A 20,207-nucleotide genomic window follows, 5' to 3' on the forward strand; every position below is an offset into this window, starting at 1 on the left:
ATCGCTGGACTCTATTCTATAACAGCTTCCAAGCATTTGAATGTCAATATAATAAATCATTTATTTTCACACCTGAAGATACTTGTGCCTGTATGAACCAATGGGCACACTGTTACAGTATGAAATGTGTCCTTTTAAACTGTTTGTCTACCAGAGGAAATCCCTTGTAACCCTAATAAGGAAGTCCTTGTGAGACAGGAAGTGACCTGCTAAGATGTCCTGAGATAATGGGGGAATCTCATTTGGATTTGCTCAACTCCTGTGTCCTCTCTCCTGCGTCCTCCCTCTCTCGCTTACTATATATGAAACAAGACTCTTTCTCCACTCACGCAATATTAGGCAAATTATGTTTACACAGGTGGAATCATAGAGATATATGCTATATATCCATGGGTGGAATCCCCAAAATAAATGTTTGATGTGATAAAAAACTAATTTAGATAGTTGTGCAAGACATTTTATAGATAAAAGGATAAGTAGCATATTGTTTTTAAATGTTTGCATGCTTTTCTCCTTCAAGAAAACAACAGCTGATTCAAAGGGGCAGGCATTAAAATACTTCCGCGCTTGCCACCACGAGGATACTCTTGTGCTTCCTCTGCAGAAGTAGGTAATCGAGGAGGTGAGCAGGCTCCTTCGTTCGCCTACTAACGAATTGACACTCCTCCACCACTCGAACACTTATCGGTTTTCGGATCATGGAAAGAGGACGGAGGAGTCGAGGAGAGGACGAACTTTTGCACCAAATTAGAATCTCCCGATGTCTGACAGCAAGGTCCTGTCTCAGTCCAGACAGTCTAGATGAGCAATGTCCTGTCGTCATGGTAACTGCTCCATTGGAGAGTCACTTTCACATATTTTCTTCTTTTGAAAAACGATCCTTCTCCCCTATTGTCCATAGCCATTTTCACACTTTGGAAATGTCCAGAAAATCTGTGAGATCCCATTGGTTCAGCGATATGTCAGCTAGAAGATCAGTTTTCCCTATTGGATCACTGGCCCTTAGATCAGCTAGTTTTCTAAAGAAAGTCACCTGACCAGCTAACGTTTCGGCCTCCCCAGGTTAAATGTATTCATAGAGAGAGAGAAGCGGAGGAAGAAAGGAAAAAAATTGAGAAATTAGGGAGAAAGGAGAGAATAGATGTGACGTCAGAGAGCATTGCGTGTTTTTACCAAACTCCTTGTTTAGAAGTGGCTAGCGTTGTTTCTTTTGTTAGCATCATTAGCAGTGTTACTGTGTGGCCTTAGAAGCAAAATGGCTGAACAGCAGAACGAGTTGCTGTGAGAAACGGTGTCAGTCAGTGGACTCTTGAATGTTGCTTCTCCAACTCTTGGTCACAAATCAAAATGACAAACGCATGCTCTAGTGATGACTCGTCCTATAGTACGCTGCTGTGAGTGATGATACCAATTTCTGTGGCACAGTCAGGAATTTGACATTGGGGTTCTTCTCGGCAGCGTTGTAATACGTCAACCTTTCACTCCAGTCTCAATGGCAGTGGCTATTACTTTGCACAGCTTCCTATCGCTGTGGCAACAGCCACAAATACTGCTGCTCATCCCCTCATTCTCAGACACAGATCTCTATGGCAGTAGCCATCACCATCTGGCTCTTGGTCTTCTCCCGGCCCGGAGAAGAGTGGTGCTGGCCAGGAGACTCCTCCTGAGGGGAATGGGTGTCAGAGAGGACACTCCTCTTCAGGGGCGCTGGGCGCAGGAGTGAGGTCGTCCCAGGGGGGGTGGAGGGCTCTGGGTGTCTGTGGGAGCGTGATGAGGAGGAAGACGAAGAGGAGTTGGAGGTACAGCTTGCGGAGCATACGCCAGACGAACTGGACCTCTCGCCTCTCTTGGCCCGGCAGGAGGCGCGGCGTCGGAGCTCGCTGACCAGTTCGTACTTGACAAAGCAGAAGACGTCCTTCACACCGCAGCGCTTCTCAGGCTCGGCGGCGAGCAGCCGCTGGAACATGCGTAGGGCATCATCGGTGAAGCGGCGCCACTGGGACGGGTAGGCCGCCGTGGGGCACCCCGCTCGCTGCCAGCGGCGGAATTCCTCGTAGAAGGCATCGGCGGGCAGCGCTGCCTCCCAAGGGAAGTTACCCGTCAGCATGCAGAAGACGAGTACACCGAAGGCCCACACGTCTAGACTGGTGGTCACCAGGAAGCCTTCGGCACGACTGGCACGGCACACCTCTGGCGCAGTGTACGGGATGGTGCCGCTCACACGCTTCACGCGACAGCCCACGCGCCGTGTCATGCCGAAGTCAGCCAGCTTGATGCGTCTGCACTCACGGTCGAAGAGGAGCACGTTCTCGGGCTTGACGTCACGGTGCACCAGATTCTTGCTGTGCATGAAGTCCAGAGCCAGACCCAGCTGCTGCATACAGCGCTTCACCATCTCCTCCGGAAGACCAACCTACAAGGAGGAGGATAGGAAAGGAGGAAGGAGGGAAGAAAGAGAAAGGGGTGAACAGATTTGTTTTAGTGTACAGTGGAGGGGAGGAAAACCAAGTGCAATAAATTAAATGAGAAAGAAACAGAATAGAGGTGTAGAGGGAGTAAAGTGGGACAAAATAGGTTTTGTTAAGCATTATATTTGCACTCATCTTTAACAACCTAGAGTAAGAACCTTTGAGTCAAAGGTAGCCCTCCACTGAAAAGCACTGGAATTAAATGAGAGCCTTACAGTACACACTAAAGGAGCATGCAGCTCAAATCTGAGTAGGGACTTAGACAAGGCTCCAATCCCAGAAGGGCTTGTTAAAACCACATTGCTTTGAAACACTGCGCTTGATTGGCTAAGGTGTGGGAGAACAGTGATTGGTGGGCAGATGATAAGCATGATCCAGTACAGTACCTGGGGGGGAATGATGTCGAACAGGTCTCCCGCGGGGGCGTACTCCTGTCCGAAGACGTAGCTATCCTCTGTCTCGAAGAGTACGTCCAGGACTTTGATGATGAAGGGGCTGCAGCTCAGTGTGCCCGTCAGGCTGTACTCCCTCAGGAAGCTCTTCAGCTTCGTCTTGCTCTTTGTCACAAACTTCAGAGCCATTTTGGTGCCTGATATGTTCACACAGAGAAGAACAGAATGAATGAATGAATACTTTAATGTCCCATGGGAAAAGTTGTTTGGCAACACTTCCGAAGACAGACAGACTGTATCAAAATACTGTACAGTATCAGAGCAATATTTTAGAGTCAAGGCAAATGTATAAACTAAACTGACATTTATTAAGTGAATTTAACTAAATATGCCTGTGCAATCTGATTCTGTGTATCTGAAACCTCCTCCACTCCCCTCTCCGTACCAGCTGCCTCTGTGCTCTGAAACACACCCTCAGCTGTTGACTAAGCACACAGCTGTGCAATCAGAGCATCTTAGAAAGCTCCCACTGCACTTTTACCCGGTCTAGTGCCCTCTTCACCTTAATGGCATGTAACCTTTTAATGAACTCTCAACCTAAAGAGCCTTTTCACCCTGAAGTCTTACACTATTGTGACCTTTGACCTCACAAACGCCCTGTCACTGTAGTGGCCCGTTTCATTGAACTCTTGATTTAGCCTACATTCTATTGCACCATCTGACTCTCTGGTCCTGTTGTGGTATGACCGTGTAAACTCTATTGAAACCTTTGCTCCCAACAATGTCCCTTCACCACACCCATGCATGCCCTCTGACTCACCCTGTGTGCGGTGTGCCACCAGGTCCACCTTGCCGTAGGTGCCCTTGCCCAGCTTGCGAATGTGCTCGTAGTGTTTGGCCACATCTGCAGCCGACAGGGAGGTTATGGACAGAGCCTGCATGTCCTCCACAGGCACACCGCCACCACCGCAGTAGCCCACCTTGGAGGTGGGAGAGCCCCTGCCGCTGCCCACCTGGCCCGGCCCCGACGGAGACAGAGACAGGCTCGCCTTGACGCTGTGGGGCACACTGGGGACAGAAGAGAACACACAAACATAACATTATGTCATGTCTGAGACAGTAAAGAGTAGGAGAGTTTCATGCTAAATACAGCAAGCTTTTTGGCGATCCCACACACACGTGACAACTTTGACTTAGTGTGTGTGTGTTTGTGTGTGTGTGTGTTTGTGTGTGTATGCGTGTGTGTGTGCTTGTTTGCCTATGTGCAAGTGAATGACTACACTGAGGTGAGAGTTATGATCCCTTATTGATGTCACATGTTAAATCCACTTTAATCAGTGTAGATGAAGGGGAGGAGACAGGTTAAAGAAGGATTTTTAAGCCTTGAGACATAGATTGTGTATGTGTGTCATTCAGAGTGCGAATGAGTAAGACAAGTGATTTAAGTGCCTTTGAACAGGGTATGGTAGTAGGTGCCAGGCGCACCTGTTTAAGTGTGTCAAGAACTGCAACGCTGCTGGGTTTTTCACGCTCAACAGTTTTCCGTGTGTATCAAGAAAGGTCCACCACCCAAAGGACATACAGCCAACTTGATACTGTAGGAAACATTGGAGTCAACATGGGGCAGCATCCCTGTGGATGCTTTCGACACCTTGTAAAATCCGAATTGAGGCTGTTCTGAGGACAAAAGGGGGTGCAGCTCAATATTAGGAAGGTGTTCCTAATGTTTTGTCCAGTCAGTGCATAACCGACATGTTCGAGTACATCTTAATTTGCATACAATCAATGCAGTGGCAGGGGAGCAGAAGGGGATTGGGTTGTGTGCCTGGTAGTGGAGGCTGGTGGGAGGAGCTATAGGAAGACGATAATGTGTAATGGCTGGAATGGAATTAATAGAATGGAATCAAACATGGTTTCTATATGTATGATACTGTTCCATTGATTCCATTCCAGCCATTACAATGAGCCCGTCCTCCTATAGCTCCTCCCACCAGCCTCCTTTGGTGCATGGTAAACATATTTGACATGGAGTCCCTCTGGGAAGTTAGACATGGGTCGCTGATCTTCTAGGAATGTCACGATTGTCGTCGGGAGAAAGAGAGGAGGACCAAGGTGCAGCGTGGTAAGTGTTCATATTATTTAATAAAATACGCAACACTTGACAAAACATCAAACACGACAAACGAACAGTCCTGAACGGTGAAACAAACAGTAAACAGGAAACAACCACCCACAAACACAGGTGGGAACAGGCTACCTAAGTATGATTCTCAATCAGAGACAACGATAGACAGCTGCCTCTGATTGAGAACCATACCAGGCCAAACACATAGAAATACAAAACAAGAACAACATAGAACACCAGACATAGAATGCCCACCCAAACTCACGCCCTGACCAACCAAAATAGAGACATAAAAAAGGAACTACGGTCAGGGCGTGACAAGGAACTCATGCAGACAATATTGACCTTGACAGTACACGAAAATGGAGCTGGGCAGTTGGATGTAGGGATAGAAACAGCTGACACAGAAATGGTAAAGACAGTGGTGGATATAATATAGTAATAATAATATCATCCAGATTTATATTCAAGTGCCTTTTCCAATAGAAATGCGTTTCCATACAATCGATAGCGTGAAGGAAGAAAACGGGATTACTTTAGTTGTGCCCAGTAAATATATTTGGCTTGTAGTGGCTCTGGGCTAGCTGTTGGAATGTTGGTTGTCGACTCAAGTTGCTGAACCCTGAAAAAGTTGTCGCTGACATGTTTGGTAGGACTTTGCAATAGGGCGGACTGACCATTGGAGGACATTGTGGTCGTATAGGGCATCAACACTTCATTACACTCTATGACACAATAGATAAGCTTATTCGGAATGCAAGGCTGACCTAAAAAACGAACAAATGTACACATCTCTACCATTGTCGTTATGTGTGACTGTTTGCACGTGCTGTGTGTGTTTACTTGTACTGTACACACAGATAGGGTTGTTCATAAGGCAAGGCTGATCTCACATGGAGATGTCGTCTATTGTGCATGAATATCAACACACACACAAACCCCAACAGTGTGTTTTTCACACAGAGATGGACCATTGGAAAGCGAGCACTCTGGCTCTCACACACACACACACACACACACACACACACACACAGACACACACAAGTTCACTGAAGGCTCTTTCTCCTCTCCCTCCCTCCACAGCCCAGCTTTTTGTTCTTCCTCTCGTCCATTTGAGATTACTCAGCTATATCTTGTGAGAAGAAAGTAATAAATATTGCAAGATGAATTAGAGGGAGAAAACTGAAATAGGATGCAGCTATTTGGAGCCACGTTCATTTCTAAGATTTTCACATTTTGTATTTGTTTTTGTTTAACCTTTATTTAACTACGCAAGTCAGTTAAGAACAAATTTTTATTTACAATGACGGCCTACCCCGGCCTCCCCTAACCCAGACGACGCTGGGCCAATTGTGCGCCGCCCTATGGGACTCCCGATCACGGCCGATTGTGATACAGTCCGGGATCGAACCAGGGTCTGCAGTGACGCCTCTCAGGAGCCATGCTGGGACTAAACAAGGCCAAATGATAAAAGTGTGCCTCGCTAAGTATCTCCATAAGAACACAAATACTAATTTATCAGTCACGATTAGAGAGAGATATATAGACATACTGTAAGTCGCAGCATGTCTTCTGCCTAGCAGTGAAAACGGTACAGTTGTCACGTTCCTGACCTTATTTTCCTTTGTTTAGCTTTGTTTAGTTGGTCAGGACGTGAGCTGGGTGGGCAGTCTATGTTATTTGTTTCTTGTTTAGGTTCATTGTTTATTAGCCTTATATGGTTCTCAATCAGGGGCAGGTGTTTGACGTTTCCTCTGATTGAGAACCATATTAAGGTAGGCTGTTCACACCGTTTGTTTGTGGGTGATTGTGTTCCTGTGTCAGTGTTTGTACCACACGGGGCTGTTTCGTTTCGTTTGTTAGTCTGTTCCTGTTCATTGCGTTCTTCGTTGTCTGTAAGTTCACATGTTCAGGTCTTGTAACGTCGTTTATTGTTTTGTAGTTTATTAAGTGTTTTTCGTCTTTGTTATTATTATTAAATCATTATGTCTTCATACCTCGCTGCATATTGGTCCGATCCTTGCTCCTCCTCAGACGAGGAGGAGAACGAACGTTACAACAGTGCATTGTCTATGCAGTGTATATCTATGTTGCTCATTTGTTGCTATCAAAAAACAGCTTTGAACAGGTTTGGTTCAATTGCCCAAATAGCCTTTGAAAGTTAGAAACAGATTGAATAGACCGGATCCCCCATCCTGCTCCTGATCCATCAATCATAATGAATGTTTGTTTACTGGCTCTCCTTCAGCTCTAGCTTGCTAGTTGCAGCCACCTAGGGCTCCACGGGGGAACATGTAACGCTCCGGCATCAAGTCTAATCGCATTACTCAGCCTCCACTGAGACAAAAACACCCCGAACCAAAGACGCTGCCACCTCATTTCCTTTGCAGAGCATGATTAAGAGGCCCAGAATGTGATGAGGGGAAGAGATGCATCAGCTGCAGTCTAAAGTTCTAAATGGGAACCAGGAAATGGGAACCTGCAAAGTGCTTTGTGGGTGTGTTGATGGAGGGTTATGTGTGAGTCTGGGTTTGGATGAATGTGTTTGTGCATAAGTGTGTGACTGAGCTCAGTTTGCATGTGTACTGGTTTGTGTGTGAACGTCTGTCTATGTGTGTCTGTGCACTCATTTGCGTATGTATGTGTGCCCCCGTACACACAGTCCGGCAGTGACACTATCAAAGGGCCATTGTGTTTTCTATCTCTCCCAGAGAGCAGCTGCGGCGCTGCATGAGGGAGGCAGAGCGTCTCCACCGGGTCTCTTTCCTCACGACTCAGCGTAAATGTTCAGTTAAGGCCACATGCCATACTGTGCTCCCATACTGCTCTCTGATCCCACTCTGTCTTCAGCAGCTATAAAAGAGTGGCACCATGGATATATACGGATTTCACTGGTGTGAGATCCTTTTGTCCCTTGCTTTATTGAGCCAGTGTATATCATTAAAATAACTGAATATAGTCTGCACACTCAAATGATCCATACACATATGTACATTTGAAGTCGGAAGTCTACATACACCTCAGCCAAATACATTTAAACTCAGTTTTTCACAATTCCTGAAATTTAATCAGAGTAAAAATTCCCTGTCTTAGGTCAGTTAGGATCACCACTTTATTTTAAGAATGTGCAATGTCAGAATAATTGGAGAGAGAATGATTTATTTCAGCTTTTATTTCTTTCATCACATTCCCAGTGGGTCAGAAGTTTACATACACTCAATTAGTATTTGGTAGCATTGCCTTGAAATTGTTTGACTTGGGTCAAACGTGTTGGGTAGCCTTCCACAAGCTTTCCACAACAAGTTGGGTGAATTTTGGCCCATTCCTCCTGACAGAGCTGGTGTAACTGAGTCAGGTTTGTAGGCCTCCTTGCTCGCACACACTTTTTCAGTTCTGCCCACAAATTTTCTATAGGATTGAGGTCAGGGCTTTGTGATGGCCACTCCAATACCTTGACTTTGTTGTCCTTAAGCCATTTTGCCACAACTTTGGAAGTATGCTTGGGGTCATTGTCCATTTGGAAGACCCATTTGCGACCAAGCTTTAACTTCCTGGCTGATGTCTTGAGATGTTGCTTCAATATATCCACCGAATTTTCCTCCCTCATGTTGCCATCTATTTGGTGAAGTGCACCAGTCTCTCCTGCAGCAAAGCACCCCCACAACATGATGCTGCCACCCCCATGCTTCACGGTTGGGATGCTGTTCTTCGGCTTGCAAGCCTCCAACTTTTTCCTCCAAACATAACGATGGTCATTATGGCCAAAGAGTTCTATTTTTGTTTCATCAGACCAGAGGACATTTCTCAAGTGTATGATCTTTGTGCCCATGTGCAGTTGCAAACTGTAGTCTGGCTTTTTTATTGCGGTTTTGGAGCAGTGGCTTCTCCTTGCTGAGCGGCCTTACAGGTTATGTCGATATATGACTTGTTTTACTGTGGATATAGATACTTTTGTGCCTGTTTCCTCCAGCATCTTCACAGGGTCCTTTGCTGTTGTTCTGGGATTGACTTTTCGACACCAAAGTACATTCATCTCTAGGAGACAGAACGCGTCTCCTTCCTGAGCGGTATGACGACTGCGTGGTCCCATGGTGTTTATACTTGCGTACTATTGTTCGTACAGATGAACGTGGTACCTTCAGGCATTTGGAAATTGCTCCCAAGGATGAACCAGACTTGTGGAGGTCTACACATTTTTTTTTCTTCTTTTGATTTTCCCATGATGTCAAGAAAAGAGGCACTGAGTTTGAAGGTAGGCCTTGAAATACATCCACAGGTACACCTCCAATTGACTCAAATTATGTCGATTAGCCTATCAGAAGCTTCTAAAGCCATGACATTATTTTCTGGAATTTTCCAAGCCGTTTAAAGGCACAGTCAACTTAGTGTATGTAAACTTCTGACCCACCGGAATTGTGATACAGTGAAATAATCTGTCTGTAAACAATTGTTTGAAAAATGACTTGTGTCATGCGCAAAGTAGATGTCCTAACCGACTTGCCAAAACTATAGTTTGTTAACAAGAAATTTGTGGAGTGGTTTTACTATTTTATTTTATTTATCTGTTATAAACTTGAAAAACAAGTTTTAATGACTCCAACCTAAGTGTATGTAAATTTCCGACTTCAACTGTATCTACTAAGATCAAAACACTTAAATAAAGGTATGTTAGTTAAATAATACAGTATGACTGCCATTAAAATGGGTGAGCGGATTGCAGTGAGAGATCTATTCCAGTTCCTCATTCACAATTCATGTCATTCTTAGCACCTCTGAACCTTCATTGCTCTAGACCAGTGGCCCGCAGGCCGCATGGGGCCGGCAAGTCTTTAAATTGCGGCTCGCAGTGATTTTCCTATTTTCCATTCATAGTACATAACAATGATACAATTTCAATTCAATGTGTTTAATGCAGGCCTGAATCACTTCATTGAATAGATCTATTGTTCCCTGGACGGCAGATAGATGGCAGTATAGCACAGCTGTTGAACACTAAGGCCGACCTAGAACGTTTGCCGAAATAAAACGCAACTGCTCAGCTACAGCGACTGACACATTTCAGTTTGCTACTAGCTAATTTTGCAGTCTGGCGACATGGATCGATTTATTGTAAAAAATAAACGTAAATCTATTGACAATGAAAATGGGGGGGAAGAGCTGGAGAACAACGTGACAGCTATGAACAAACAACCACCGGAGAACCAGGAAAATGAGGAAGATGGCGGCGGGGAAATGCAGCTAGCTAACGTAGCTAATGTGGCTTCGATGGCTAAGAGAAGGAAATCGACTGAAAGTTCCAAGAGAAATGGACAGACAAGTATTTTTTTGAACTGCATGATGGGACCAGCTCACTTTGTCTTATTTTCCAGAAGGCAGTCAATAGTTTTAAACGAGCAAATGTAGAGTGACATTTCCAGTCACATCATGCCCACTTTGACAAAACATATCCGCCACAAAGCAACATCAGAAACAACAAAATAGCGCAGCTCAAAGGACAACAACAAATGATGGACAGAGCTAGCACTGTTGCAGAGATTGCTTGGATATTCGCGAGAAACTAGGCCTTCACAGACGCAGAGATTGTCAAAGAATGTTTTGTGGCCTCAGCCGAAATATTGTATGATGATTTCACAAACAAGGAAGCTATTTTAAAGCAAATTAAGGGACTGCAACTCTCAGACTCGACAATAACAAGACGGATAGAAGACATTGACGAGGACTTCGGTAAGCAACTGATTACTGACATATCCGTGGCGCTGTGTTTTAGTATTGCGCTTGACGAAAGCACTGATGTAAGTGACATTGCCCAATTATGTGTTTGTGTCCGCTTCCCTCAAAATGAGTCGTTCAGAGAGGAACTTCTATGTTCACTGCCTCTTTAGGGACAAAAACGAGGAGAGGATATTCTGAAAGTCCTTGTTACATTCTTTGCTGATAATATTGACTGGTCAAATCTGGCATCTGTGTGCACTGACGGTGCCCCAAACATGCGAGGAAAGGAGAAAGGACTCATAGGCCTGATGAGAAAGGTAGAGGATATTCCCGAATTTGTTACATTTCACTGTATCATTCATCAGGAAACACTCAAAGACTGTGACTTACAGAATGTGATGCAGCAAGTCGTGTGCGTGGGTGAACATTATTATTGCGAGGGCACTGAATCACCGGCAATTCCGCGAGTTTCCGGAGGAATACCAGACAGAATACAAGAGGTGAGATGGCTGTCTCGTGGCAGAGTTTTTGGAAAGATTTCTCTCCTCCCTTAAATCCGTGAATTTGTTGCAAGCAAGGGGAGAGAGGAGCCAGAGCTGGATGATCCACAGTGGATATTAAAGCTTTCTTTTTTAACTGTCATCACCTGCCACCTGAACACGGTGAATCTCCAGTTCCAAGGGAAAGCTAAAACTCCGGGCAAAATGCTGCGTGTGGTCACAGCATTTCCAAATAAAATCACCACACTGTTTGTTTGACAGACAGTTTGTTCATTTCCCAAAGCTCAGAGCAGTCACCACATCCAACCCAGACATACTGCAACATTTTAGCTATGATGCATTTGTGCGTGTGTTGGAAGAGCTGAAGTTGGAGTTTGAGTCAAGATTCAAGAATATCATGGAGTACAAGGAGTTTTTCAACTTCATTGAGAACCCCTTTCATGTGCCAGTGTCACCTCTGACCCCAGTCATCAAATCAAATCAAATGTATTTATATAGCCCTTCTTACATCAGCTGATATCTCAAAGTGCTGTACAGAAACCCAGCCTAAAACCCCAAACAGCAAGCAATGCAGGTGTAGAAGCACTGTCCTGACCGTGCTGGAATAGAGATTGAGATAGTGGAGATGCAGGCACATGGGACATTGCAAGGTGAACTAAGATCAGGGGTTACCCATTTCTGGAGCCTTGTGTCAGACAGAGTATCCACTTCTGAAGCAGTGTGTGCAAAAGGTGACACAATTATTGGTCAGCACTTATTCATGTGAAGCAACATTTTCAACAATGAAACAAAAACAGAGAAACAGACTGACCAATGCACACCTGGATTGCCTCACAAGGATAACAACAACAGACTATACATTTAGAATGAATTCAGGCAAGGAGCAGAAGGGACATTTTCGCTCATCCAACTACTGAAGTAACCCTTAATATGGGTCTTATACATGTGATGTAGCCTATTTGATGAGTGTATGTATATATGTGTGATGTGCTGTACATCAAATCAATTGCATGTGCTCTATTGCTCTGAATTTGCTCTCAATTGATAATTGATAATATTGGAAGACAAAGTACAACAAATTAAAGATCTGTGAGGCCCTCTGAATGATTGTCTCAACCCAAAGTGGCCCCCTTACTCGCTATTTTTTGTAACACTGTTCTAGACTCTAGAGATCACCACATGTAGCCATTAGGTATTTTCTGCAATATTTCCTGTGCTGTGAACTGAAAACTGACCTCTAGCAGCCATCAGCGCAGAGGTCGTTTACTTCGCTAACCCTAACAGATAAGATATACCCTTTGAAGCCCAGAATGCCCTAACAGACAAAAACATACCATTTAAGGTCCAGAATAGTCCACACTAACAGACAGAAGAAACTGCGTGAACCACACACACACACAAACATTTCTGTTAAATTGCAAAAACTGTATTATTATATTAAAATGGTCTACAGTAACAGCCTGGACCTCCATATGCCGAGACATGAGATGGTTAGTGAAATAGCCAGACGACCTTTACTGAACAAACTCTTGGCTTGAGATGAGAATAGAGATGAACCTTGCGAGACTAATGCCAAAATGTTTTATTTTTTGTCTCAGTTTGTATGGCTGGGCCACTCAAGGACTTTCACATTCTTGTTCTGAAGCCAATCCAGCATTGCTTTGGCTGTATGCTTGGGGGTCATTGTCCTGTTGGAACATACATCTTTGCCCCAGTCTAAGGTCGTTTGCACTCTGAAGCAGGTTCTCATCAAGGATTTCCCTGTATTTGGCATTCATTGTTCCCTCTATCCTTACCAGTCTCCCAGTCCCTGTCGCTGAAAAGCATCCCAATAGCATGATGCTGCCACCACCATGCTTCACAGTAGGGATGGTGTTAGACGGGTGATGAGCTGTGCCTTGTTTTCTCCAGACATAGCGCTTTGCATTCAAGCCAAAATGTTCAATAGTATCATCAGACCACAGAATATTTTGTCTTATCTCAGAGTCTTTCACGTGCCTTTTTGTAAACTCCAGGCATGCTGTCATGTGCATTTTTCTCAGGAGTGGCTTCCGTCTGGCCACTCTCCCATAAAGCCCAGATTGGTGAAGTGCTGTAGAGACTGTTATCCTGGCCAAGGAACTCTGTAGTTCTGTTAGAGTGGTCATTGGGTCCCTGGTCAACTCTCTGACCAAGGTCCTTCTTGCCCGGTTTCTCAGTTTGGGCGGACAGCCAGCTCTAGGCAGAGTCTGCTTAGTTCCATATTTTTTAAATGTTCATATGATGGAGACCACTGTGCTCTTGGAAACTTTGAACACTCTAGAAATTGTTTAATAGCCGTCCCTAGATTTATGCCTCATCCCAATTTATATCTTGGAGATCTACAGACAGTTCCTTGGACTTTATGGGGGTATATTATCTGCTCTGACATGCACTGTCAACTGTGGGACCTTATATAGACAGGTCATGTCCAAACAATTTAATTTACCACAGGTGGACTCCAATCAAGTTGTAGTGACATCTCAATCATGATCAAAGAAATTGGATGCACCTGAGCTCAATTTGTAGTGTCATAGCAAAGAGTCTGAATACTTATGTAAATAAGGTATTTCTGTTTTTTATTTGTAATAAATGTGCAAACATTTCTGAAAACATGTTTTCACTTTGTCATTATGGGGTATTGTCTATAGATGGGTGAGAATTTTTTTAATCTATTTAATCCATTTTGAATTCAGGCTGTAACACAACAAAGTGTGGAAGAAGTCCAAGGATATGAATTCTTTCTGAAGGTACTGTATGTCTCCTTTGTTCTTTACTAAACTTAGCGTTGTTTTGTTGTAAAGATTGTTTGGTCTTGAATCTTTAATTGATCCCTCGTGCCTCATCTCATCCTTTTCCCATATTCACTGTAATGTTCTATCTGTACAGTATTGGCCTCGTGTTTGAGTGCCTATTCATCTCAACATGAGAACACATCAATAATTAGGCTCTTTTGTCTTTCATATTGGTGTTAAATTAAAGGCCCAGTGCAGTCAAAAATATGATTTCCTGTGTTTTATATATATTTCCACACTATGAGGTTGGAATAATACTGTGCAATTGTGAAAATTGATGATGCCATGTTAGTGTAAGAGCTGTTTGAAAAGACCGCCTGAATTTTTGCCTGTTTTGGTGGGATTGAGTTTTGGACTGCCTGGTGACATCACCAGGCAGTACATTAGTTAATAGAACAATGTGAAAGAGAGTTTCAAACCTCTCTGCCAGTAACAGCTAGTTTTCCGTTTTACCCTCCCCACGCAGACCACCCACTGGGCACAGATGTCAGTTCAACGTCTAGTTTTGATTTACATTTGGTTGAGTTGTCAACTAACGTGAATTCAATGTGAAATCAACCCAAAAACACGAAATTCCCTTACGTTGATGCGTTTTTGCAAATTCATCCAGTTTTCCACATCATCACCAAAGACATCATGCCCATAGGGGGCACAAGGGCACATGCCCACTCAGATTTGTCCTGTTTAAAAAAAAAAAAAATGTATTTGTATTTTTGGTTTTTATTTATTTTATTTTTTGTTTCTCTGTAATATTACTAGCCACCTAGGAATTTTATGAAGTTGCCTTTGGGTAGCCCAGATAAGTTCCCAATCTCCCAACCTCATAACTAGCTACCAAGAAGCCATTTCAGGCTATCAATCAAGTTAGAGTAGCTAGCTTGTCTAACTATCTTAGCTGGCATGCCTGCTGACAAGGTTGGTAGACTTTAGAAAAGCAATTACTAAATGTACTGAATAAGATTCACATTCCTTTCAATCATTTACAGATTTTTGCAAAGATGCAGAGAAACATATTTAGTTTCTATAAAAAATTTAAAAAAACACCAGTCAGGAGGATACAGACAGCTCAAGAGGTATGCTTAGATATGCAGAAAAATATACTTATTTTTTACTAAGCACAACAGTTTTGTCTCTAGATAGCAGGACAAAGCTGTTTCAAGTGTTTGAAAAATGATGCCCCTGGTCATCGCAATGCATTTTGGGTTGAAATGATTGGAAACAATGTTGATTCAACCAGTTTTTGTCCAGTGGGCACTCCCAGATAGTCTTAGCAAAATTCTTGCTTGAGAAATTGCTCTTTGCAAAGAAGCTATTTTTGTTTATTTTTGACCATTTTAATTGAAAACAATCACAGTAAGGTACTTAATTGTTACCTAGAAAGGATTTGATATTGAGATAAAAACGGCTGCATTGGACCTTTAACATTACATTTCCATGGGAACCGTCTCCCCTGAAAATAGACGCAGCTTGGCAACTTCAAGTGGACATCTCTCTCTTACACTTTAATACTGCAGTAGGAATCTCATCTACACAGTAGCATCCTATACTCTGAGTCTGGCCATTTAATTAAAACTGTATGAATAACGCAATCAGAGTTAATTGTAGCCTGTGAGGAAAAAAGTTCATTCTGTGATGAAGGTCATGTCATAAGCTTGAGTTGAGGCGAATCAGCCGATATAAAGAATATATTAAAAAAGCTTTATTTAAAAGCTATGGCCTGTAAACTGGGGCACTACTTTAAACAGCTCGAGATATTCAATCATAGCTGTATTAATGTCATCATTAGGTCTACTTTAGCTGCTGTGTTAGAGGGGTCAAAAACCTTCAATGAAATGAAACAACATGGCCGCTCTTTACATTCCATTCTGAGGAAATGGCCTACTGATTCTAAAAAGTGGGGGAGTGGGTGTCTGACACAGCAAATGTCCCCACAGCAAATCAATATGGAGAGTTTGCGCTCTTCATAGCTTCTAAAGTCCACCTTCTCAATTCCCTCTTCTCGATTCTTGAGAAATGTAAACAGGAGACTAATTAAATAAATAATTTGATTTCATAGTCTGACTCACTTCTCTCTCCCAGGCCCTAATGGACTATACCTTTTGTCTCAGCTGAAAATTCATAATCTCTCACACACGCGCGTCGGTAGGTGCCGTTTTCTATTACAGCATATTGGATGACCGTCATTCATATGACATTGATAGGTTTAGCTACTCACATTTGCCATATACCCATCATGCGGTGCTACAACCTAGCCTACAAATAAAAGTTCAGAATGTAGGTGCACAGGTCGAGAGACAAATTGGAGTAATCAAGGTGACTGACAGTGACACTTTCAATACCGTTTTGCACACTCTTGCCTGTATCTAGCTGATCTGAGGGGTAATCATTAGTCCAAATAGTTGCATTCCGTTTTGCAACTAAAACGAGAGTTTCTATTGGACAAATTCAGCTAGGTTCATCCAAGTTTCGTTCCTCTTGCTTCTGTTTAAGAAATGTTTTGCAACCAAATCGGCAGAATGAATACACCACTGATCACCCGCACACACATTTCACTTTCATAGGAACCACATACAGCATCATCACTTTGCTCGTTGTATAATTCTTCTCACATCTACGCGCTCTCCTCCTCTCAGCTTTTCCCTTCACTTGTGGATTTCAGTGCACAACACAATGAAATAATTTTGAAAGATAAATTAATTTGTTAAAAAAAATTCAACTATTGTCCTTCTCTCTCTTTGAGTCAACAACTCACCATACTGCAGTGCTAGCTAGCTGTAGTTTATGCAGCTTATGCTTCCGGTAATAGAGTAATTCTCTGAACCTTTGATTGCGTGGACAACATTTCAGTTTATGCTGCAAGAGCTTTGATAGGTTGGAGGACGTCCTCTGGATGTCGTCATAATTACTGTGTTAGTCTATGGAAGTGGGTGAGAACCATGAGCCTCCTAGGTTTTGTATTGAAGTTAACCTACCCAGAGGAGGACAGAAAATAGCTTTCCTCCGGCTACACCATTGGTCTACCCTAGAGGGTGCTGTTGAGGCTACTGTAGACCTTCATTGCAAAACAGTGTTTTAACCAGTTATTTGGTGACGTGAATATGTTTAGTATAGTTTCAACTTTAAAAAAAATGTAAAATGAAATTCACTGGGTAGGATGGTCCTCCCCTTCCTTCTCTGAGGGATTTCCACTGTCACGCATACACGCACTGTATCACAGTTTGTCAGCACCGAGGACATGCTTGAGAGGAACAACAAAACACTTTATTCAATATAATCTCAATAAACAACCTGTTCAATAGGAACGCCCTGTGAGTGTTATCTAGCTCCGTGGTCCACCACTCAGTAGTAAATAACTGAATCATCTACCTTAACAGCACGAGTGCCAGTAGAGCCAGGTACGAGGAGAGCTAGCTACAGTAGCACTTCTCAGTTTTCCTCACACAGGCCCGTAACATTGGAGACTTCCTGCTGGCCGGTGATTGGACAGACCAGCAGCCGGGGCCACATCCACTCATTTTGACAAATCACCTTCACTCTGCTGATCCGGCTCTCTCTTCTCTGTCCTCCACCCCCCCACTGAGCCTGTGGGCCGTGCGGGCGCCACTTGACTCCCTCTCTCTTTCTCTCTCTCATGCCCGCCTCAACACCTGCTGCTTCTGCTGAGAGCTGTCAGGGACGGTCAGGGACGGTCAGGCACAGTAAAGCATCACCTCGCCACCACGCCGAGAGGGACTGGACAACACGGACCACAGAACAGAGCGGTAACCCTACCCGAGGGTAAACACCCAGAGAGCAGTCAACTGTCCACCTATTATTGCTCTATTGTGAGCAGAGCAGCTAGATTCAAAGAAACTAGACAGTGTGATACTGCTAACTACAATGGATTGAACTATAAGGATGTAGAGCACCATTCAACATGAAATAGCTAGTACACCATTCCACATGAAATGACTAGTCTACATCATGCAAAAGCAATTATCAAAACAGTAGAGCCACACAAAACCACTCAACAGTCAAAAATCTGTGCTCAGCCAGCCAATAGGAAAATATACTGTATACCCCCTCACCCTGTATGCACACTACAGTATAGGAATGTTTAATGTCATGACTGACACTATAGGATTGAGGACATGAAATGGGAACGAAACACAGCAGCCTTCCCCAAGGCAGGGAGGAAAATTAATCTCTTTGATATGAAATGGATGGGTAACCGTGACTCCACAGCTGTACTGACAACAACTGTAGTAGACTAGAGTCTAGAGTCTACTACAGGCTGGGAGAGAGACACAGTTTGGCTGTATTATGATGAGGAGGATCTAAAGAGAAACTTGGCCATTGGCTGGAGGGGACCACTGTAACCAGAGAATCAGGCCTTGATGTATTACCATGACGATAGGGGGATCCTACCGCCAAACGCCAACCCTGTGGTGACATCAGGCTGGATTGATTGCTGAGGCTGCTGAGATCGCTGAACCAGATGGGCTGCAATCCAATCAAGTCCAATCCTCTCACTCGTTCCTTCCCCTTTCCTCTGGCCTCATTGACTTCGGATGGAATGCCACCGCTGTAGATGCCGCTGATCAAACATCACGCCTATCCATTCAGTTAAGCACATCAATTTACCTGCCACCAAAGTGTGTCATGATTTACCAGCCCACCAGGTCTCTCGTGTCCAACCTGCCCCCTGTCTACACGCTACACCGGACATAGGCTATGCAGTAGGTGTACTGCTCAGTGCACTGTGTTAATTGCAAAACAGGGCAGAGTGGTGTGCATATATATATGGTACGCTACAGTGTATGATACGCTACCATGAATTATACAGTATGGGATTTAACTATTTTCCAGTATATAGAGGGAAACTGTACTGTGATTTATTCATATAGTACAGTAACATACTGGCTTCACGAAGTTGTTAATGAACACTTTACAACGCTGTTAGTGAACAATGGTCCTGTGATTGCCCTGCAAGGTCAAGGAAGTAACGCTTTGTCATCAAGCAATAAATGGTGAACAAAATGAATGTCCAACTCTTCACCGTCATCATGTTTCATTTAGAGTCAGACACTCATTTAAATGTATTACATGCCCTTATCAGTGAGATGTTAACGCCACTGACCAGAGTGTACACTCGCTTTATGGTGCTTCAGAGTGCCCATTTTGTTACTCTATTAGTGCATAATGGTGCTAAAAAACAAATGCAAAGTGCTGGCTGGGAAAGGAAATCCTGCCTGATTTAAAATGTACATACACTATGGAAATGTGTGGAGGAAAACTCAATCACATCCACCTAGAGAGAAACACACATTCAAATTCACCTGGAGAATATACTGAATAGCCCGTCAACCTTGAAGGTATGTCTGTGCTCATCAAATCGTTTTAATTGTAAAAAAAAAAGGACATAGGTACAATAGAGACGATTTTGAAGATGTCACCTTTTCCTCAAAGAAAACATATTGCATAGGTGAGTAGTGAAAGCCTAGTGAATATGGTTCTTAAAATCTATGTGAAATAATGATCACAATTTGTTGAATGAATAGTCCACAATCCACTTGCAAAGACCACTGAAAATCTTTAGAGACTAGGCTACACTAAAAATTATGCACATAGCCTAAAGCACAATACATAGAAACAAACAAGCAAACACAGACTGACCAATAAATAACGGTTCCTTGCGTTTATGATTCAAGTTGCCATTGCATCATATTTCCCAAGATGTATGCATATGCTAATGAGGTAACTTTCACACGATCTGTGTGTGTGATAGTGAAGTCCAATCAGAGGTTGTAACTTAACTCACCTGCTGGCGACCTGTCTGTCTCCTCCATGGTCCTGCATTTGCGCAGCGCGAGGAGCCCCTGCGCTCTTCAACTGACCGGTTGATTCACCGGGGTTTGGTGGCAATAAACCGACGAGATCTCCTGTTTTTTAAACTATTCTATTTTAAATTAAATGAATCATATTTCAACATCAACGAATGAGTCCATATATGAAAGTTTTATTTTTAAACTGCAGTTGTGTTTTTGTTTCAATTATGCAGGGTTCTCTTGTCTGAAAAATGAATAGCCTATAGTGTGAACTGACTTCAGGTCCGTCTTTGTGTCTTGTTTTCTCCTCTGTGTTGGTAGTAATTCTCTGGTTGGTTCCGTGCGTAAAGGCGCTCTTCTATTTAGGGTTATTCGGTGCCAATGGAGAAT

At 43.4% G+C, this 20,207-nt stretch overlaps 1 protein-coding gene across 1 annotated transcript; it reads right to left on the reverse strand.

Annotated features, from left to right (window-relative positions):
- Nucleotides 1-1,570: 1,570 nt before the first annotated feature.
- si:ch211-183d21.3 (serine/threonine-protein kinase SBK1) lies at nucleotides 1,571-19,848 on the reverse strand. Its single transcript, XM_038990267.1, has 4 exons — nucleotides 19,811-19,848; nucleotides 3,681-3,928; nucleotides 2,855-3,057; nucleotides 1,571-2,413 (listed from the first exon to the last, which is right to left on the reverse strand). The coding sequence occupies exons 1-4, from the start codon at nucleotides 19,846-19,848 to the stop codon at nucleotides 1,571-1,573; spliced, it is 1,332 nt and encodes a 443-aa protein (XP_038846195.1).
- Nucleotides 19,849-20,207: the final 359 nt, after the last annotated feature.

This window comes from Salvelinus namaycush, chromosome 4 (assembly GCF_016432855.1).
Source record: "Salvelinus namaycush isolate Seneca chromosome 4, SaNama_1.0, whole genome shotgun sequence".
Classification (NCBI taxonomy): domain Eukaryota; kingdom Metazoa; phylum Chordata; class Actinopteri; order Salmoniformes; family Salmonidae; genus Salvelinus; species Salvelinus namaycush.